Source organism: Theropithecus gelada, chromosome 1 (assembly GCF_003255815.1).
Source record: "Theropithecus gelada isolate Dixy chromosome 1, Tgel_1.0, whole genome shotgun sequence".
NCBI lineage: Eukaryota > Metazoa > Chordata > Mammalia > Primates > Cercopithecidae > Theropithecus > Theropithecus gelada.
In genome coordinates, this window is record NC_037668.1 from 35,340,546 (window position 1) to 35,362,133 (window position 21,588).

Consider the following 21,588-nt stretch of genomic DNA (forward strand, 5'->3'; position numbering starts at 1 on the left):
GGCTCATTGCAACTTCCACCTCCCGGGTTCAAGCGATTCTCCTGCCTCAGCCTTCTGAGTAGCTGGAATTACAGGCATGTGCCACCATGCCCGGCTAATTTTTGTATTTTTAGTAGACATGGGGTTTCACCATGTCGGCCAGCCTGGCCTTGAACTCCTGATCTCAGGTGATCGCCTGCCTCAGCCTCCCAAAGTGCTGGGATTACAGGCGTGAGTCACTGCGCCTGACCAATTTTCTTTTTTTCTTCTCACAAGATGATGCCTTCCCTATAGCCTGCTTTGAGAAAGCTGCAGCCTCCTCGGAGTTTCTGCAAGGCTGGAGCTGGAATCTCCCTCCCCCTTGGTTGCCCTTTTTGCCTCTTCACGTTTGGGGGTTCCCAGTGACCAAACTTAAGGCAGTGAGCTGTCTGGCCTCTGAACTGACACCACCAGTGGCCAACTAGTACCACCTCCAGTGACGTCAGAGGAGTCCAGACCTATTCACACCTCGAAGCCCTAAAAACACTGAGGGGTTGGCCTTTGGTTTCCAGTTGTCCAAGGCTGTGAGTGGTTAAGAGTCCTGGTTGGGTGCTCAAAGCAAGGAGGTGAAAGGCGACGGGCATTGGCGAATGGGGTAAGACTTGCACAGCCCAAGGCTAGGAGTTGGGGTTTCGGGCCTGAGTTGCGGCCTGGAGCACCCCTTGACGTGGCGCCCTGGGTCCCGTCCGACCCTGGGGAGACGCGGGTGGCTGGGATGGCGGGATGAGCGCGCCCTGGAGCCGTGCCAGGCCGGTCACCACCTCCCGGCGGCCCCGCCCCTCCCCGCAGGTCCCTCCCCGCAGGTCCCTCCCCTCCCCGCAGGCCCCGCCGCCGCCATCTTTGTTGGGGGCAGCCGGGCCTGGCTCGAGATGCCGAAGTCGTGCGCGGCCCGGCAGTGCTGCAACCGCTACAGCAGCCGCAGGAAGCAGCTCACCTTCCACCGGTAAGAGGCGGGGACCCGGGGTTGCGGGAGGCCCAGACCCGGGGCCCGCGAAGCGACTTCGAGGCCTTGGCACGCTGGGCGGGAGCACCCAGGAGGCCTGAGGGCGTGCGGCCCGGGGACAGGCCAAGCTCCTGGGCCCAGAGGGGCTGGCGCCGCCTCGCCCGCCGTGGTGATGCGGCGAGGGGCGGACAGGGGCGGACGGAGGGTCAGCGGCGCACCTGGCGGAGCTGGGGCCGGGACACGCCCGGAGCAGAGCAGGTGTCTGCTGAGCGGACGAGCGGACGAGCGGGCCGCGGCCGGGGTTTGTTGTGCCCTGGCCCCTACAGCCCCCGCTGCGCGCCGCCCTGAAGGGAGATGCGGCACCTGGGCGGTACAGTGGAGGAGTGGACCCCCCAAGGGGCGTCCGGGCAGTGGGAAGGGACTTTGCAGGGTCGCGGGAGGATGCTGGAGGCTTTGGAGTCTGCTGCTGCACTCCCCTGGCCCGGCCTGGGAGCAGTCGCCCTTGGTCAAAGTTGCGCTTTCTCCAGGGTCCAGCCACGGCACCATTTCTCTACCCACTTTGAGCACATCTCCGAAGGGCGGCTTGTGCTCATCACTCGCATTCCCTCTGCTCCCATTGCACTGTTTTGTGATAAATGCTTTGCTTGAAGTATACATAACGTACATGCAGAAAAATGTACGAATCATAAGTACACAGCCCGGCGAGTTTCCCCCGGCTGAATACCACTGAACTGAAACGTAAAGTTACCGGCTGGGCGCGGTGGCTCAAGCCTGTCATCCTAGCACTTTGGGAGGCCGAGGCGGGAGGATCGCTTGAGCCTGGGAGTTCGAGATCAGCCTGGGCAACAGAATGAGACCCTGTCTCTACAAATACTTTTTACAAATTAGCCAGGCAAGGTGGCGTGCCCCTGGAGTCCCAGCTGCTTGGGAGGGTGAAGTAGGAGGATTGCTTGCACCCAGGTTTGAGGCTGCAGTGAGCTATAATCTTGCCACTGCACTCCAGCCTGGGTGACAGAGCGATACCTCATCTCAAAATAAGAAATAAAACATCACTACCCCCGAGAAGACCCCCCACCTGAACCCCCTCCCAGGCCCCCCGCCTCTCTCCTGCCCAAGGAGAACCCTATCCTGCCATCTGTCAGAGTGGATTGCACTTCATTTGCTTTCATTGCCACATTGAATGCAAGTACCAGAATTTACCGATTTGTTCTACAATGGAAGGGCATTTGGGTGGCCTCATTTTTTGGATGACAAATACATTGTTCTGGAGGCCGGGCGTGGTGGCTCATGCCTGTAATCCCACCACTTTGGGAGGCCGAGATGGGTGGATCACCTGAGGTCAGGAGTTCGAGACCAGCCTGACCAACATGGTGAAACCCCGTCTCTACTAAAAATACAAAAATTACCCGAGTGTGGTAGTGCGCACCTGAAATCCCAGCTACTCAGGAGGCTGAGGCAGGAGAATCGCTTGACCCTGGGAGGTGTTAGGTTGCAGTGAGCCGAGATCGTGCCACTGCGCTCCAGCCTGGGCGACAGAGTGAGACTCTGTCTCAAAAAACAAAACAAAAAAACATTGTTTTGGCCAGTTTTGGTGGGACTTGTTGCGGTGCATCTATCTGTTTTGCCTCTGTCGGGTATGTACCTGGGGATGGAGTTGCCGCACCTTCTCTCTTGAAGCCGTTCCTTCCATTCCCATGAGAGCTCTGTCACGTCACTAGTGAGCCTTGTGATGTTAATTGACTTTGTGGCATTTCACACAACTGACCCCTGAGCCTGGGCCACTTTTCTCGCATGGCGTCTGGTACACTTCTTGGCCGCAGGTATCTCTTCTCAGTCTCCTTTGCTGGATCCTCCTTATTTCCAGCATTCAGTGTTGGAGCCCTGGGGTGTGGGCCATGGCCCAGGGGTGGCTTCTAGCTGTACTTGCTCCCCTGGGGCCCATCTCACCCAGGCTTATTGGTTCCACAGGGTTGGCCTCCACACTGACGTCTCCAGATGCGTGTGGCTGTCTGTCACCCCAGCACATGGAAAGCCTAAAAAGCACCTCAAATTTAACTCCTACGATACAAAACAAACTTCTTTTTTTGGAGCCAGACTCTCAATTTGTTGCCCAGGTGGAGTGCAGTGGTGCAGTCTCGGCTCACTGCAGCCTCTGCCTCCCTGGTTCAGGTGATTCTTGTGCCTCAGCCTCCCAAGTAGCTGGGATAACAGGAGTGTGCCACCATGCTGGGCTAATTTTTGCATCTTTAATAGAGATGGGGTTTCACCATGTTGGCCAGGCTGGTCTCGAACTCCTGAGTTGAGGCAGTCGGCCTGCCTTGGCCTCCCAAAGTGCTGGGATTACAGGCATGAGCCACCATGCTCATCCACTACAAAACAAACTTCTGATCCCCTTAACCTGCCCTCCTGTAACTTCTTTTATCTCAAACATGAAACTCCTTCCTTCTCAATGTTACCATCTACAGGCAAACCTTACTGCATGACTTTCAAAATACATCCAAATCTGCCCTCTCAGTACCACTTCCTGCCAACACCTGGTCCCACAGCAACCAGGGTGGACTCAGGTTCCATCTCACCTTTGCCTAGAGCCTCCAGGGACTCCCCAACTGCTCAGGGCTCTGCGTCATGCAGTCCCCACTCCCTCTTGCTGTCTTAGCCGGACCTGTGTCAGTGGCCACTCCTGCTGCCCGTTCTGAAGCCCGCATCGCTCGCGCTCCCACTTCCTGCGGTCTGTGCTCAAACATCACCCCTTCAGCTGCCTTTCCTGACCACCCCAGGGCTTCCCTCTGTCCGTTCTCTGGAGCAACTGTCATCCCTGGAAGACACCGTCCACATGTGTGTGGCTCGTCGGCTGTGCCCCTGCTCCAGAGTATCAGCTCCTTGGGGGCGAGGACTGTCTCATTACCCCCGTTCTCCAGCACGAAGAACAGGGCCTGGCTCATGGCAGGCTCCTGGCAAACGTAGCATTGGAAACAGCTCACTTGGGCTCTCTGGCCATGCTCGTGGTCTCGGGTTTCCTGTTAAGAATGCTTTAACAGCTGTGACAGAAGCTTCCAGAAATTAGATGTGATTTAACAAAGCGAGAGGACTGAATGTCTGCAGCTGTCCAGGGAAATACTCTGTGGTGATGTGAAAATTCTGAATGAGGCGCCGAGTCCAGCTTTGCTGGGCCTCACATCCCCTGCCTCTGCCCTTAGGTTTCCGTTCAGCCGCCCGGAGCTGCTGAAGGAGTGGGTGCTGAACATTGGCCGGGGCAACTTCCAGCCCAAGCAGCACACAGTCATCTGCTCCGAGCACTTCCGGCCAGAGTGCTTCAGCGCCTTTGGAAACCGCAAGAACCTGAAGCACAATGCCGTGCCCACGGTGTTTGCCTTTCAGGACCCCACACAGGTAGGAGGGCTCTGTGCCTTCTGTCTGGTCACATCCAGCCTGCACTGTTTACCAGCAGCTGGGGGCAGTGGGGGTGGCGGCATGTGCGGGAAAAGCCAAGGCCAAGAACTACGGTGACAACAGCACTGTTGCGCCTCCGGGGTCCACAGCCCTGTGGCCCTGCTGGCCATGACCTCGGCTTTAAGGAAAGTCATAAATTAAAGCCACTTTAAAAATGAATCATTCTATGGCTGGATGTGGTGGCTCATGCCTGTAATCCCAGCACTTTGGGAGGCAGAGGTGGGTGGATCACCTGAGGTCAGGAATTCGAGACCAGCCCGGCCAACATGTTGAAATCCCGTTTCTACTGAAAATACAAAAATTAGCTGGGTGTGGTGGCAGGCGCCTGTAATCCCAGTTACTCGGGAGGCTGAGGCAGGAGAATCGCTTAAATCGGGAGGCAGAGGTTGCCTTGGTGGAGGTGGGATGTGTGGGCCTGGCCAAGGAGAGGGCTCACAAAGAGTTGGATGCTGAAGCCTTGAGATTGGATTCTGGGCCACAGGAGCACCCACCTGGAGTGGGCAGGCAGAGCAGTGGTGGGACAGGCCACAGGCCAGCAGCTCCCTGTGCTGGTGGATTTATCGGGAGAGGAAAGGGATCTGTGAGTGAAGAGTGGAGCCGATGGGAAGAGCAAGGTGGCCACGTAGCAAACACACCCAGAGCGGCTGTCTGGGAGCCCTGCCCCATCTGTCCTCCCCAGCACCCTTCCCAGATGGCCTCATGCACTCTGCCTCAACCTCTTCAGGTCGGCCGTCCCTTCCTTCAGGAAGCCCTCCTGGACCCTCAAACCCCAGCTGGCCTCCAACCCCTTCCTGCCCCTCGGTCTTCCTGTCCCCTGTGGCCCCTGCTGTCCTTCCTATTTCCCTCATTGGCTTTTGTCTTCTCTCCGGAACAGAATCTCCATGAGAGCAGGGGCTGCTTTCCCTGCTTCAGGCCCCAAACCCAGGACGCTGCCTGGCACAGCACAGGTGCTTGGGGTGTGTGTCCATAGATGAGCATCTAATTACTTTCATGTATTTGTGGTAACATCTGTCCTGGAAAGATGATACTTGAGCCACTGGAAGTGGGGGACGTTTGTCATTGTAGCCCTCAGTGCTTCCAGTGCCAGGTTGGTGGGGAGAAGCTGGGTACGGCCCCTGCCAGCTCTGCCTTGTGGGCCCTGCACCGGGCTGGCCTAGGGGCTGCAGGTTCTGCATCAGTGGCGCCTTGAGTGGTGAGCTGGGCTTCTGCCGCGTGCTGGCGGTCGTGGGGCCGGGTGCCAGGCCCTGGGGTGACACATAGGAAGTAGGTCTACAGGGACCTATTCAGGGCACTCTGACCATGATTTAGGGACATCTTTGGAGAAAGAGAAGCACACCAAGTGAGCAGTATGAATTGGGTTGAGCTTCAGGTCAGTTTCATTTAGCCACCGTTCGTTGATTGTGGCACGCGGTGGGCCAAGCAGCAGGGACAACCATGATGCCCGAGGCCTGCCCCGAGCTCTGAGGGTTCTTGGGGTCTGCATCCACTCTGTGTGTCTCTTGCAGCAGGTGAGGGAGAACACAGACCCTGCCAGTGAGAGAGGAAATGCCAGCTCTTCTCAGAAAGAAAAGGTGAGTGCACCGGACCAGGTACTTGAACGTTTAAATTATGCTGTGGGTTGAGACAGGGAGGCGGGATTTTCCCAGCACAGCTGGCCTGCAGGGCTGTGGCCTTTCCTCATATGCCAGTTTGGATTCCATGTTTTTCTGGAGGGAAGGCCCAAGCCTCTCAGCTTCCTTCTTTTCAATATAAAAGAATCTCAGTTGCTAGTAAGGATGGTGCCTGATTCCCTTTTTCTTTTCTTTTCTTTTTTTTGTGACAGAGTCTCGCTGTGTCACCCAGTCTGGAGTGCAGTGGCGTGATCTCAGCACACTGCAACCTCCCAGGTTCAAGTGATTCTCCTGCCTCAGCCTCCTGAGTAGCTGGGATTACAGATGCCTGCTACCACGCCAAATAAATACAAAAATTTAGCTGGACATGGTGGTGGACGCCTATAATCTCAGCTACTCTGGAGAAAAATCACTTGAACCCAGAGGGTGGAGGTTGCGGTGAGCTGAGATCGCATCACTTCACTCCAGCCTGGGCGAAAGCGTGGAACTCCGTTTCAAGGGAAAAAAAAAATAAGTTGGCTGGGTGTGGTAGCATGTGCCTGTAGTCCCAGCTACTCAGGAGGCTGAGGCAGAATTGGTTGAACCCAGGAGGTGGAGGTTGCAGTGAGCCAGGATCATGCCACTGCACTCCAGCCTGGGTGACAGCTAGATTCCGTTTCAAAAAAAAAAAATTTAGCCAGTCATGGTAGTGGGTGCCTGTTTAATTCCAGCTACTCAGAAGGCTGAGGCATGAGAATCGCGTGAACCCTGGGGGCAGAGGTTGCAGTGAACTGAGATCGCACCACTGCACTCCAGCCTGGGTCACAGAGCGAGACTGTCTCAAAAAAAAAAAAAAAAAAAGTTCAGTTCCAGGGTGTGTGCTAGGAGGAAGCTGGCAGATTGTCGAGGGGCACAGACCCTGGAGCCGGTCCCTGGCTGTTGCCACTCCCCCAGAGGGACAGGTAGTAGCTGCGGGAGGGCCCTGCATCTATAGGGCTATAGTGCCTGACTCCACGCTGCCGTTCCCAGGTCCTCCCTGAGGCGGGGGCCGGAGAGGACAGCCCTGGGAGAAAGATGGACACTGCGCTTGAAGAGCTTCAGTTGCCCCCAAATGCCGAAGGCCCCGTAAAACAGGTAAGACTGAGTGCAAAAGTGGCCTGTGCTTGGACCCAGGATGACTTGCTGCAAACAAAATGGAAACCAGTGAACACCCGCCATGAGACCCGTGTGGCGGGGCAGGGGGTGCAGCCTGCGTTTCAGAGCTCCCCAGATCCTCCACCATGGTATGGGCACATCTGGATTTTGGGAGACCAGCCAGGAGCGTCCGGCTGCCCGGGGGTTGTGCTGGGTGCGTGTCTGGTGGCCTGCTCACCCTGGCCCACCTTCCTGCTGGTGATGCAGCTCTCAGCTCTCACTCCCGTCCTCAGGTCTTGCCATGGAGGCCGCAAGCAACAGAGGTTGTTGGCCGGCCGGCCGGCCCTGCGGGCCTGAGAAGGCCTCCGTCCAAGCAGCCATCTGATCACAGCTATGCCCTTTTGGACTTAGATTCCCTGAAGAAAAAACTCTTCCTCACTCTGAAGGAAAATGAAAAGCTCCGGAAGCGCTTGCAGGCCCAGAGGCTGGTGATGCAAAGGATGTCCAGCCGCCTCCGTGCCTGCAAAGGGCACAGGGGACTCCAGGCCAGACTTGGGCCGGAGCAGCAGAGCTGAGCCCCACAGGCTCCAGACGCAGAGGCAGCAGTGGCACCAGGGCCGGCAGGGCTTTGGAGCTCTGGCTGTGGACATCTTTGTCTGCTGTAGACACTGAGAAAGTTGGCCGTGAGGCCTGCCAGGCGGGGGATTGAGACAGTAGCCAAGCTCCCCGGCGAGAGCCCCGACGCCGTCTGGGGGACGTTTAGAGGCATGGCACTAGGAGTGCACGTCTGTGAGCATGATGAGCTTATCCTCCCACGGTTTCACGGAAGTCCAGGCTGAGGCTGATTCTGGACGCTGTCCTTTCAGCACATGCAGAGCGAGGGTTGTTGGAAGCTCCAGTGTGGGAGATGTTCCTCAGGGAGGAAGCCATGTGACGGGCCCGGCTCTGTGGCCGATGTGTGGTCCCCTCCTCCATCAGCCTGGACAGCAGCTCAGGGTTCTAAGGCGTGACTCCTGTCCCAGCCTGGTGTGCGGGCAGTGTAATAAAGTGTCTTTCTATCTGGTGTCACTCCCGTCATTTTCTTTAGTGCCGTGATTCCTTTTGCTAGGAAGACTGACTTCCATGGCTGGGTGTGGTGGCTCACGCCTGTAATCCCAGCACTTTGAGAGGCCGAGGCGGGGAGATCACTTGAGGTCAGGAGTTTGAGACCAGCCTGGCCAACATGGTGAAACCCCATGTCTACTAAAAAGACAAAAATTAGCCAGGCATGGTGGCACACACCTGTAGTCCCAGCTACTTGGGAGGCTGAGGCAGGAAGATCAGTTGAACCTGGAAGGCAGGGTTTGCAGGAAGCTGAGATCGCTCCACTGCACTCCATCCAGTACTGTCACTGGGTGACAGAGCGAGACACCGTCTGATTAAAAAAAAAAAAAAAAAAAGACTTGTCTATTTCGTCTAATTTACAGCTTTAGTGAATTAAAGAAAACACAAGTTCTGGCCTGATTTCCTAACTCGGGGTCTATTTCTCAGGCAATGTTTGATGTGGAAAATGGAACCCCAGCTTCACGTGAAGCCCTGTGGTTGAGTGAGGAGTGAAGGATGGGGAGGAGACCTCTGGGGAAGGGGTTCCGTCCCTCCTGAAAATGAACACGACAAACAGAAGAGCGCCAGCCTCTGCTTTCAGGAAGGTTTATTGTGGTGAGTGCCTTCTGTACAGTCGACTGCAAATGAAACGCAGAGGAAGGTGCCCAGAGCGCCTGTGGCAGAGGCGCATGGGAAGCCCGGGGCCCAGGCTCATGCAACATGATGCTCACCGCGGCTCGGGCCGTGGGGCCGTCAGAGAAACCTTTTTAAAAAAATGGAGATGAATATTACAGAATTGGACAACCTGAACTGCTTTTCAAAACCAGAAGAAGGAGGTTCTTAGCCGCTACTCAGATACCAGTGCTGGGGAGGGAGGCCTGACTTTAGCAACAGCTGTGGGTGGGCTGGAGGCCGGCGCAGCTTGGGGCCCCCAGCGCCAGCTGTCTCGGCCACTGCCTGTGCAGCGCTTGCTCCAAGGGGTCAGCAAAAGCGACTGATGGCTGCCACTTCCAGGACCCACGAGACAGGCCTCAGGTAACTTTACTGCAGCCAAAGCCCAGGCTGGAAGGGGTTCCGACTCTGCCGCATTCTGCATCCCAAGTGGGCACGTGGAGGAAGGGTCTGAAGGAAGGCTCCGGAGCACAGGCCCTGGTGTCCCTGTGAGGACGCTGGACCTGCAGGAGCGGGGAGCTGCAGTGCCACCTGCTGGGTGCCCCAGGCCAGGCCTGGGGTCCACACCGCCGAGTTGGGTGCGTCTGATGTCTTGCCGAGCGCCTGGTCCGTCCTCTTGGACTGCCCTTGCCCAGCACTGCACTCTGGAGGTGGGTGGTGCAGGCGGTGGAGGGACACAGGCCAGCTCAAGCCTGCTGGTGGCAGGGCGTTTTCCCACAGGGATACGGGAAGCCACCTGTGTCAGGGCCAGGCCCTGGGATCGGGAGTTACACTACCCTGTCCCAAGCCAAGGGGGCTGGTGGAATGATTTGAGCAGCTCTGGGAGTGGGGAAAAAAGACTAATTTCCAAACCCGTTTGTTCTCAGATAAAAAGCAGTTTTATAAACCCGCAATCTGCTCCAGATTCAAGCAGTAATATTTCAGCAGGAGGAGGTGGTCATGGGAAGTCAGCGCAGCAGACGCTCCCTGACCTGGAGGCCTGCCTGCTTTCCACGTTGTTTCCCATGTTCAGGATTTCAGGAGAAGCAGCTCACGCTCCTGTGGTGGAGGGCAGGGTGTTCCACAAACACCTCCAGACCCAACCAAGAACTATGGGGCGGCGCGCTGCGGGCCACACGCATACTCAGGGGACCCGGCAGAGTCAGGGCCAGGGCCCTTCCCTCCAGGAACCGGTCCTTGGTAAAACAGCCACGGGCCACGCTGCAGTCTGGTTCCCAGTGGGGCTGCCTCAGTCCTACCCCCAGCACCCTCAAAAGCTGGGGTGTCTGCATGTCCCTTCACATAATTGATATGGTACCACCTCCTGTAATAATAATATAAAATAAAAACATCTGATGTCTGGGTTTTTTCCCTGTTTCCAAATTTGTAGACTCCCAGGAAAATATTTTTTGCAGCCTTTTAAAAATCTGGTTCTTGGCAGTTTATCCATCTGTATCGATCCTGTGGGCTGTAAAGGAAAAGACAGACACAGGTGATCAGAAGGTGGCTGTTCCCATGCTCCTTTCTCCTGATGGGGCCAGCAGTCACCCGGACCAGCAGCTGGCTGGGCCCAGGTGAGGCAGAGCACCCGCTGCCAAAAATCCACTGCTTCTGGAACGTGGAGGCCTGCTTTCATCCCCCCTCACTCAAGCCAGTTTCCAACGAGCTCACTAATTCCACCTGTGAAAGGGCCCCAGCCCCCTTTTTAAGGCACAAATCACAGGCTCTGAGTGAATCATGGGTCAAGGGCTAGTTGGTGTCTCTGCTCCCAGGCAGGCAGCTGAGGGAAGGTGGCCAGCAGCCCACACACTGAGCAACCGCTTTGAGGTCCTCGCCTCCGTTAGCTGGTGACTGCGAAGGGACGGCTACTCACACTGCTTTGGTATCCGGAGGGCCTCACTGTCCAGCACCATCACCTGATGCAGGACGCCCCGGAACTGATAGAGCACTTTCAGGTTCTTCTCTTCCCCCACACATGGGTCATAAAAGCCAGGCAGCCCAGCCTGTAACAAACAAACTGCTATTCTCAGTACTCCAGACGGTCTAAGACCAGCACTCCTCCTCACTACCACCGGAGGGGCAGTGTGCACAGGCTCTGACATTCCCTGGGGAGATGCAAACTTTGGGGCTTGAAGAAAAAGAAACAAGAATTTAAAAAAGTTGCCAAGACTTGCTTCTTAATATAGGCCCCATCGTCACACTAAGACAGGGCCACTAGATGATTTCTAGGGTGCCAGGAGCTCTCTGGCCTGAGCTAACCTGCATTTTCATCCTTCTGGATGGTCCACGCACCAGGCCCCAGAGGTGAGACTCACACATGTTACAAGTGACCTCATGCTCTTTCTGCAATGAGGCAAAAATAAACAGAATCAAATGCCATGAAGGCAGGCACGTGTTCTGTTTGCTGGTGTGGCTGGCCCACAGGCGGGGCTCAGTAAATCCTTATTGAGTCTGAGTGGTGAAAGAAATGACTGAATGAAGCAAATAGCTCCAACGTGGGTACTGCTCAGGAGCTGGGCGGCATCCCATGCAGTAGGTGCCGATGATGGCAAAGATCCCACTTCAAGGGGCCAGGCTGTCCTTGTCAGACTGAAGCTATTCTTCAAACCACTGTTTGTTTTTTTGAGACAGGGTCTTGCTCTGTCACCCAGGCTGGAGTGCAGTGGCACAATCACAGCTCACTCTAGCCTCAACCTCCTGGGTTCAACCAATCCTCCCGCTTTAGCCTCCCGAACAGCTGGGACAACAGGCACATGTCACCATGCTCAGCTAATTTTTTCTCTTTTTTGTAGAGATAGGGTTTTGCTATGTTGTCTAGGCTGATCTCAAACTCCGGGGCTCAAGCAATCCGCCAAACTCCTGGGCTCAAGCAATCCGCCCACCCTGGCCTCCCAAAGTGCTAGGACTACAGACGTGAGTCACCGCGCCCAGCCCGTTCAGATCTGTGAGCACATGGCATGTGGTGGCTGGTGCTGCTGTACCTTGGAGGCCTCCGTGAGGATGAGCTTCGAGTCCTTCACCAGGCACTGCAGGGGCACAGTCACGTCAATCACCTTCACCTTCTCACTCTTCCTGCTCTTGTCATTGACAAACTTCCCGTACCAGGCATTGACGATGATGAGGCCTAAGGACAGACTCCGAGTAGAGGAAGGCCTTCTCCGGGCACCTCCCTGTGCCGCTTGGAGAGCCCCGGCGCCCACCCTGGCCCGAGAGAGGACACATATTCTCACCCATTCTGGACTCTTCTGCCTCAATTATCCTTCGGACAGATTCCTGCATCAGCCGGACCTGCCAGAGAACAAGGATGACACAGGGCCCCACCAGGCCTGCTCCACCTCTGGTCAGAGGGCCACAGGCAGGCAGTCTTGTCCATGCCAACATGCCCGCTCAGGGCCTGGAAAGCAAGGGAGTGGGCGCCCTGACAGCTCTGCTACCCAAGTGGCTCGCTCTGAAACTCCTAGACCTAGGGCAGGCAGCTCCGGGTCAGAAGGTGAGAAGCACCAGAAACGGCATGACCCTCCTGTGGCCACCGGTGGGAGCTCCCTTCCTGGGGATCATAAATGTGTGGGTGGGATTTCTTTTTTTTTTTTTTTTCAGACGGAGTCTCGCTCTGTCGCCCGGGCTGGAGTGCAGTGGCCGGATCTCAGCTCACTGCAAGCTCCGCCTCCCGGGTTCCCGCCATTCTCCTGCCTCAGCCTCCCGAGTAGCTGGGACTACAGGCGCCCACCACCGCGCCCGGCTAATTTTTTGTATTTTTAGTAGAGACGGGGTTTCACCGTGGTCTCGATCTCCTGACCTTGTGATCCGCCCGCCTCGGCCTCCCAAAGTGCTGGGATTACAGGCGTGAGCCACCGCGCCCGGCCTGGGATTTCTTGACTCAATAAAAAAACATTGCATGCGTTGTCAGCTTTCAAAGAGATTTCACAGGAGAAGCTGGAATCCCAGCTCCTCCTGAGAAAGGACCTGTGTTCTCCTGTGGCGCCATTCTACTGGGCATAGCTGTGCTGCCCACTCAGACAGGCATGTGCTCGCCAGGCCACACACACGGCCCACGGCCACCTGGGAGTGTGCTCGCCACTTACCCAAGAAGCCTGCTCCCTCCTGCTCCGTAAAAGGCAGAGCACTCAGAGAGAAGGAAAAGAGGCCAACACTCACCACTTTAAAAAAGCCCTTGTTATGCCTTTGGAGGGTAACTATCTTTAGGGCAGGATCTGCAGAGCCCAGTAGCGCATCCCACAGTAAAGACTACATGGAGAGCCAAGTTGTTGGAGAAGTCTGACATCTAAGGCCTGAGACCAACATGTGGGGTGTGGAGTGTGTCCCCTACAGCCCTCGCTTAGGAACGGTGGAGCAGCACTCACAGCGGACTCCGCCTCTTGCTTCTTCTGCAGCACGTCGGTGGCAGCGCTTTCCCTCTGCTTCTCCAATTCCCTTACGCGAGAGGAACACAAGCCCCATGTTAGCGTGGCGCTGCCCAGCTTCCAGCCAACACAGCGCCTCCCGTGCTGGACCTGAGCCCAGCAAACAGTCTGTCATCTTACTGGAGTTCCAGTTCTAGAACTTTAAAAAATATTCCCACGACAGTCTCAGGCAAGTCTGTTGGTCACAGGCTGGCAGTGTTCATTTTACCCTTAGATGGCTCCGCCCCACCTCCTCACCGAGCTGACGGGCACCCACTGTCAGTCTCTTTGGAAAGAAGACCCCACCACACGAGAATTTCAGGAGATCCCACCAATCTTGTGGGATTATTATTTTTCTTAATTTTAATTTTTTTTTTGAGACGGAGTCTCACTTTTTCCCCCGGGCTGGAGTGCAGTGGCCGGATCTCAGCTCACTGCAAGCTCCGTCTCCCGGGTTTATGCCATTATCCTGCCTCAGCCTCCCGAGCAGCTGGGACTACAGGTGCCCGCCACCTCGCCCGGCTAGTTTTTTGTATTTTTTAGTAGAGACGGGGTTTCACCAGGTTAGCCAGGATGGTCTCGATCTCCTGACCTCGTGATCCACCCATCTCGGCCTCCCAAAGTGCTGGGATTACAGGCTTGAGCCACCGCGCCCGGCCCTTAATTTTAATTTTAAAATAGAGATGGGGGTCTCACTATATTGCCCAGGCTAGTCGCGAACTCCTAGGCTCAAGTGATCCTACTGTCTTGGCCTCCAAAAGTGCTAGGATTACAGGCATGAGTTACTAAATAAGACTTTTGGTAGGAACAACTAATACCACTTTGGACACAGAGATCCGCTTTCCTGTAACAAAGTATGGGCCTTGGGGTCAGCATATGCCTGTCCTCCCAGAAGACTGTTCCAAGCTTCAAGCCTCCTAGGGAACTAGGATTCTGAATCCAAAGGCCAGAGGGGCCCAGAGGAGGAGATTCATTCCTTTATCAGAGATTCTCTAAGTGCAATGCTTTATTTACTAAATGAGATATGACAAAGTAACAAATCTATACCAGCTCTCAGTTTTGTGTAGAGATGCTTGCACTAATAATTTAGGGTTCATGGCATGCCCCAATGGATTATCTAAGAAACTGCAAAATAAATTGCGTTTCCATGACTTTCAAGACTCTAGTTAATGCAGGCCCCTTACCTAAGAATCCAGAACGCATTCCTCTTAAACTCAGGGCCGGGAAAGGAAAACTGTTTATTTCTTGAGGCCATGGTTTAGAGACTCAACACTTTTTTTTTTTGGGACGTAGTCTCGCTCTGTCGCCCAGGCTGGAGTGCAGTGGGCGTGATCTTGGCTCACTGCAAGTTCCACCTCCCGGGTTCACGCCATTCTCCTGCCTCAGCCTCCTGAGTAGCTGGGACTACAGGCGCCCACCACCACACCTGGCTAATTTTATTTTTTTGTATTTTTAATAGAGACAGGGTTTCACTGTGTTAGCCAGGATGGTCTCGATCTCTTGACCTCGTGAGCTGCCCGCCTCGGCCTCCTAAAGTGCTGGGATTACAGGCGTGAGCCACCACGCCCGGCCTTTTTTTTTGAGACTGAGTCTTGCTCTGTCGCCCAGGCTGGAGTGCCATGGCGCCGTCTTGGCTCACTGCAACCTCTGCCTCCCGGGTTCAAGCAATTCTCCTGTCTCAGCCTCCTGGGTAGCTGGGAGTACAGGCGCATGCATGCCACCACGCCCAGCTAAGTTTTCTATTTTTTAATAGAGACGGGGTTTTGCCATGTTGGCCAGACTGGTCCTGAATGCCTCACCTCGGGTAATCTACCTGCCTCAGCCTCCCAAAGTGCTCGGATTACAGGCGTGAGCCACTGTGCCCGGCCGAGGCCCAACACTTCTATAAACTCCAGTCCTTTCTAAGAGCAGGAATTACAAATGAAGACATAACAGCAGTCCAACTACTGACAATGATGAGAAATAGTTAACATTTACCAATCGTGGCCCAGACATCAGCCTAAGTGCTTTACATGCATTAATTAACTCAGGTTTTCCTCATCACTCGATGCAGTAGGCTGTGTTATCCCCTCCATTTTAAGGGTGAGGAAACTGAGGCACAGGGCTGGCTAGTGACATGCCCATGATGTGTCAACTCACTTCTCTTTCTGAGCCCTGAGGTATGGTTTGATGATCAGACGGTGCATGGCAAAGTAGACCACTAGAGGCCCCACGGTGGCATAGAACACGGCGCTGGGCAGCAGCTGGTCCGTCAAGTGAATAGGGAAGAAGTATGTCTGACTGGCCCTGTTGAGCCTGCGGAAAAATACAAAAAACAAACCACCCAGATGAATCAGGTTTTCCAGGGAAGGGCAATGGGTGTCAGCCACAGGAGAACTTGTGCTGCGTCCAGTTGCGAGTTAAAGGAGGCTGCAGTCTGCTCCTTTCACAGTCCACCGCCTTCTGCTGGCCTCCTGTTCCAAAGTCTGGCTGATGGATCTGACACTGTGACAGAAGAAAGATCCTAGTATCTGCTGACCTCCAGTCAAAGCAACAACAGGAACACTTCACAGGGTCAACGTCCCCTATAGGTGCATTCGGTCATAGGCTGGAGAGGATAGGAATGGGCTCCTCCAGATGGCACTGGAGAGTCACATCTCAGTCCTTAACTGAGGTTTCCAAAGAAGTTGGTGAAGACTTCAAAAGTTAGTCAGTTAAGGAGGTTCTGCTTCTAGTGGTGGCCGAGTAGCTCCTATTGGACCAATGTGTAAACTCTGGACCACATATAAAAAAAATTGGCCAGGCATGGTGACTCACGCCTGTAATCCCAGCACTTTGGGAGGCCGAGTTGGGCGAATCACCTGAGGTCAGGAGTTTTAGACCAGCCTGGCCAACATGGTGAAACTTCGTCTGTACCAAAAATGCAAAAATTAGCCGGGTGTGGTGGCACCTGTTTGTAGTCCCAGCTACTCGGGAGGCTGAGTGAGGCGGGAGAATCGCTTCAACCCAGGAGGCAGAGGTTGCAGTGAGCTGAGATTGTACCACTGCACTCCAGCCTGGGCGACAGAGCGAGACTCTGTCTCAAAAAAAAACGAAAGAAAGAAATTATCCAGTATGAAGAACAAAGAGGAAAAGGATTGAGGACGCGTGGGCACAGTGTCAGAAACCTATGGAAGAGCGTTAAGTTTAATACATTGGTAATTAGAGTCCCAGTGACGAAAAGGAAATTTACAGATGCAAGAAGTTTAGGAAACCCCAAGCATGATAAATACAACAAAAGCCATATCTATGTACATCACAAACTGCTGAAAAGCCAAAAAAAGAAAAACTGTTGAGTAGCCACTGACAATACCTGACCATACCCTTCCAGAATAAAAGCAATTCCAGAATTGATAAAGAACACTCAAAACCTGGCCGGGTGCGGTGGCTCACGCCTGTAATCCTAGCATTTTGGGAGGCCGAGGCAGGCAGATCACCTGAGGTCAGGAGTTTGAGACCAGCCTGGCCAACATGGTGAAACCCTGTCTCTACTTAAAATACAAAAATTAGTTGGGTGTGGTGTCAGACGCCTGTAATCCCAGCTACTCAGGAGGCTGAGGCAGAAGAATAGCTTGAACCTGGGAGGTGGAGGTTGCAGTGAGCTGAGATTGTGCCACTGCACTCCAGTCTGGGGAACAAGAATGAAACTCTGTCTCAAAAAAAAAAAAAAAATACACACACACACACACACACACACACACACACACATATAAACAGAGACAGGTTAAATGTGAATGGGCAAAAAAATAAATAGTAAGCATAAGAAGGCTAAAAGAGCTATATAATAAAAGATAAAGTAGACCTCAAGACAAAAAGTTTTTTTTTTTTGAAGTGACGGGGTCTCACTCTGTCATCTAGGCTGAGAGGCACAGTCAGAGCTCGCTACCACCGTGAGCTCCTGGGCTCAAGTGATCCTCCCGTCTTGGCCTCCCAAAGTGTATGAGCCACTGTACTGAGCCTTCGAATATTATTTGAGGAGAGATGGCTGATGCCAACTCTGATCTTGGTAAGTGATTTGGCTTTTGTTTCCAAAACTGAGCTGTGATCCACTTTTATTCACTCGCTGAGTTCCTATCAAGTACTAGGATGGGTTTTAAGCTCTAGAAGTGCAGATGAGAATAAAATGGACCAAGTCCAAGTGCTTATTTCTGATGAGGAGTGGAGGAGATGGCCCTTCAGATGGAGACTGGTTCGCCAGAGACTAAACATGGTGGGGGGATCACCTGGGGCAAGGGAAAGGGCTACGATGTATACAAGGTGAATTAGGGGACATTTGAGCAGAGAGCAGATACCTACAGGGAGTGAAGGAAATGGCCACATATTTATCTGCAGACTGAGAAATAGCAAAGGCCACCTCATCAGCAGGAGGGGGCCTGGTGCGTGCCAGGAACAGCTGACGGGGTCGGGATGGCTGGAGTTGGGGGAGAGAGAAATACTACATCACGGAGGGTGTTGCAGGCTCCAAAGTCTCTGAAGGGCTTTGGCCTCTGCCTGGAATTGAGGGAATCTCTGAGGTTTTAGGCAGAAGACAGACGTGAACTGCCTTCAATTTTAAAAAGGACTCCTACGGAGAGCAGACACACAAGGAGGGAGAGGGGTTCAGTGGGGAGGGTGCTGTGTAACTAAGACAAAGAGGTTGGCGGCAGTGAGGTTGAGAAATGGCCAGACTGGGGATACACTTTTGGAGTACATGTTCATGAGATGATTTTGAGATATGTCTGATTTGGAGTGTGTGAGAGAGATGGAGGCTGCCTCCAAGGTTTTTGGACAGAGCAAGTAGAAGGCTGGAGCTCTCATTTACTGATAGGAAAGAAGGCTGGGTGCTGTGGCTCACACCTGTAATCCTAACACTTTGGGAGGCCAAAGCGGGATAACTGCTCGAAGTCAGGAGTTCAAAACTAGCCTGGGCAACCAAGTGAGACTCTGTCTCTATAGAAATAAAATAAAACAAGAGAGACAGATGGGAAAGACTTCAGGCGGAGCAGGTTCTGAAGCACCTACGAGTCTGGGGGCACAGGGAGGGACAGCGTTCTGTTTGGATACATGACGTTAGTGATGCTGTTAGGTATCCAAATAGAGATTAGGAAAAGAAAGCTGGACGCATATATGAGCTGGAGATTAAGGGGGTGGTCCAAGCTGGCGCTTGCAACGTGACAGTCCTCAGGGCATGAAAGAAACGAGGCTGGACATGACTGCTTGGGAGTGTGTCTGGAGAGAGAAGGGCTGTGCCCTGCAGTGGTGCCTCCATTTAGAAGTTTGGGACACAGAGAGCAGCCATCTGGTACGGAAAGCCAGAGCAGGGCGTGGTATCCTGTAACTCAAGGCAGAGAGGCCGTGAGGGCAGGAGGGAATAGCCACCGAGGCAGCAGGTGCAGAGACCAAGTGAGCTGAAGAAGAATCACCCTCTGGTCTGTCACAGGAGGGAGGGTGCTCCACTGATGACCGAGAGGGCTGGTTTTTCTGGAGAGGCCTGACTGGAGCGGGTTTACAAAGAAAGAAGACGGATGCAAGTGAAAACAGACAATTCTTTTTTTTTGAGACGGAGTTTCACTGTTGCCCTGGCTGGAGTGTGGTGGTGCCATCTCGGCTCACTGCAAGCTCCGCCTCCTGGATTCACTGCCATTCTCCTGCCTCAGCCTCCCGGGTAGCTGGAACTACAGGTGCCCGCCACCACGCCCGGCTAATTTTTTGTATTTTTAATAGAGATGGGGTTTCACCGTGTTAGCCAGGATGGTCTCAATCTCCTGACCTTGTGATCTGCCCGCCTTGGCCTCCCAAGTGCTGGGATTACATGTGTGAGCCACCGCGCCTGGCCAAAAACAGACAACTCTTTTGAGGAACTAAGGAGAAGACAATGACTAGATTCAGGTGGAGCAAGGGTGTGTGTGCCAATGAAAACCCCTGGTGAGAGGGATGAATCAACACAGCAGCTGCTACTGGAGATGCTGTGCCGGGTGACAGCTACCAGGCCAGTGACTCCAGGAGGCCTGGGCTGCTAGGCTGCCATCCTGTGACATCAGGCGAGGCTGCTGGGTGGCTGCTGGAGCTCAGACACACACCTCACTCACTCAGAGTTGGAACTATGCACGCCTTGAAATTTGCTTACTCAGCAAAAACAAGCAGCTGTATTTTTTTTTTTTTTTTTGAGACGGAGTCTCGCTCTGTTGCCCAGGCTGGAGTGCAGTGGCCGGATCTCAGCTCACTGCAAGCTCCGCCTCCCGGGTTTACGCCGTTCTCCTGCCTCAGCCTCCCAAGCAGCTGGGACTACAGGTGCCTGCCACCTCGCCCGGCTAGGTTTTTGTATTTTTTAGTAGAGATGGGGTTTCACTGTGCTAGCCAGGATGATCTCCATCTCCTGACCTCGTGATCCGCCCGTCTCGGCCTCCCAAAGTGCTGGGATTACAGGCTTGAGCCACCGCGCCCGGCTGTATTTTTTTTTTTTGAGACGGAGTCTCGCTCTCCCACCCAGGCTGGAGTGCAGTGGTGCGATCTTGGCTCACTGCAAGCTTCGCCTCCTGGGTTCACGCCATTCTCCTGCCTCAGCCTCCCAAGTAGCTGGGACTACAGGCGCCCACCACCACGCCCAGCTAATTTTTTGTATTTTTAGTAGAGACGGGGTTTCACCGTGTTAGCCAGGATGGTCTTGATCTACTGACCTCGTGATCCGCCTGCCTTGGCCTCCCAAAGTGCTGGGATTACAGGCATGAGCCACTGTGCCCGGCTTTTTTCTTTTTTTTGAGACGGAGTCTTGCTGTCCCCCAGGCTGGAGTGCAGTGGTGCGATCTCGATCTCAGCTTACTGCAACCTCCGCCTCCGTGTTCAAGCAATTCTCCTGCCTCAGCCTCCCAAATAGCTGGGATTATAGGCACGTGCTACCACGTCTGGCTAATTTTTGTATTTTTAGTAGAGATGGGGTTTCGCCATGTTGGCCAGGCTGGTCTCGAACTCCTGACCTCAGGCGATCTGCCCGCCTTGGCCTCCTAAAGTGCAGGGATTACAGGCATGAGCCACCGCACCCAGCCAAGCAACGGTGTCCTTAAGAACAAAATTACAATGCAAAGGCTATTTCAGCCTTAACTTGGATAAAGCCTGGTTGAGTGAAGGTGACAGGCATTCCTTGACCAGAAAGGCCAGAGTTCAACTTACTTGACTTTGAGAGAAACGCCCTGTGGAACTCCAATGCTGACAGCTGCCCCCAAAACGCTGTGCCTGGAGATCTTCCTCTCGGCTCCGTACTCCACCACCGTCCCAAAGAAGCCTGCTCTGCAGGGAGAGAAGGCGGTCTGTGCCTGTGTCCCCCTCATTCATCACTTCAGCGGCAGCTGTCATTTGAGAAGAGGCCAGGTACCCGTCCCTTCCCTCCCTCCAGCCTCCTCGACCCCCAGGGAGCAGATTCATGACAGAAGAAAGTCGGGACACCCATGGTCTAGTTCTTCCACGACACTTGAAGCTCCTCAAGGGCTGGGACTGTAATGGTAAATCCCCCACAGCCTCAAAATAGGAAGCTCTCCAAAAACGTCACACACACGTAGATATTCACATGAGCAGGTATCTTACAGCAACTGGCTCCACGTGAAGACCCGCATGCACAGCCAGCGTGCTTCCACGCCAGCCAGGCCAGGACTTACTTGAGGGATCCTTTCACGCGAGTCTGATCGTCATCTTGGAATTTGTGCTGATAGCTGATCAGTGCAAAGGAGTGAGGGATTCCCAGCTGGGGAGACAGAGGTGCAAGGATGCGTGGCTGGGACGTGCGACTCCGTGGGGAGGTGGGTATCTGCCCTCCCATTAGCTCTGGGCATCTGCTGCACACAGGCCTTTAAGGCAAAGGTCACGGTCTGGCAGCCACACCGAGTACACGATGGTTTATTAGCAGCCAGTAGTTAAAAACTGGAAGACTTCACAGAAAACCCAGTGTTCTAGCTTCTCACAAGAAATAAAAGCTCTGGTGACACTGAGCCTGTGCTCCTAGGTGGCAGCGGCTGGTGAGAGCCAAGGAGCAGTGGCCCGTGTGGGGCGGCTTCTCATGCACTAGCCCTGGCCTGGCCACAGGGGTGTCCGAGGGCAAGATTCTGCTGTGGGGCTTCATGTGCCCGCCCCTGATTCCACGGGCTGCTCCCACCAGTCATTAAGATGTTGCTCTGCTTTAGGATGATCTGACATAGCTGCCCTAGGCGCCCGAAGGCAACTGCATTTCATACTGGAAGGTTCCACTAGGGTCACTCGAGTGTGGGCACCGAGAGCCTGCCCCTCAGGGCCCTGCGTGGGCTCAGACTTAGTGGTGATCAGAACGCAGGATTTA

General features: G+C 54.3%; 2 protein-coding genes across 8 annotated transcripts in view; one reads left to right on the top strand and one right to left on the bottom strand.

Annotated features, from left to right (window-relative positions):
* Positions 1-529: 529 nt before the first annotated feature.
* THAP3 (THAP domain containing 3) lies at positions 530-10,219 on the top strand. 4 transcript variants are annotated; one of them, XM_025377049.1, is made up of 6 exons: positions 530-613; positions 822-961; positions 4,159-4,351; positions 5,917-5,982; positions 7,030-7,134; positions 7,428-8,193. In XM_025377049.1, the coding sequence occupies exons 2-6, from the start codon at positions 888-890 to the stop codon at positions 7,707-7,709; spliced, it is 720 nt and encodes a 239-aa protein (XP_025232834.1). In that variant the 5' UTR covers positions 530-613; positions 822-887; the 3' UTR covers positions 7,710-8,193. The 4 variants fall into 4 exon arrangements, with proteins under 4 accessions (XP_025232834.1, XP_025232843.1, XP_025232849.1 ...); XM_025377058.1 differs by lacking the exon at positions 530-613 and having other exon boundaries at positions 828-961; positions 5,920-5,982; positions 7,428-8,212; XM_025377064.1 differs by lacking the exons at positions 530-613; positions 7,428-8,193 and adding an exon at positions 8,665-10,219 and having other exon boundaries at positions 857-961; positions 7,003-7,134.
* The window catches only part of DNAJC11 (DnaJ heat shock protein family (Hsp40) member C11), a 73,014-nt gene continuing 60,233 nt past the window's right edge, over positions 8,808-21,588 (bottom strand). For 3 of the 4 annotated variants that reach the window (XM_025377005.1, XM_025377028.1, XM_025377015.1), the window contains 8 exons: positions 20,915-21,000; positions 20,433-20,549; positions 15,408-15,563; positions 13,230-13,299; positions 12,099-12,156; positions 11,850-11,992; positions 10,742-10,871; positions 8,808-10,336 (listed from right to left, as the gene is read on the bottom strand). In XM_025377005.1, the coding sequence (XP_025232790.1) occupies positions 10,311-10,336; positions 10,742-10,871; positions 11,850-11,992; positions 12,099-12,156; positions 13,230-13,299; positions 15,408-15,563; positions 20,433-20,549; positions 20,915-21,000 (786 nt within the window). In that variant the 3' untranslated portion in view covers positions 8,808-10,310. The remainder of the gene's footprint in view (positions 10,337-10,741; positions 10,872-11,849; positions 11,993-12,098; positions 12,157-13,229; positions 13,300-15,407; positions 15,564-20,432; positions 20,550-20,914; positions 21,001-21,588) is intronic. The other variant, XM_025377021.1, reaches the window with a different exon arrangement.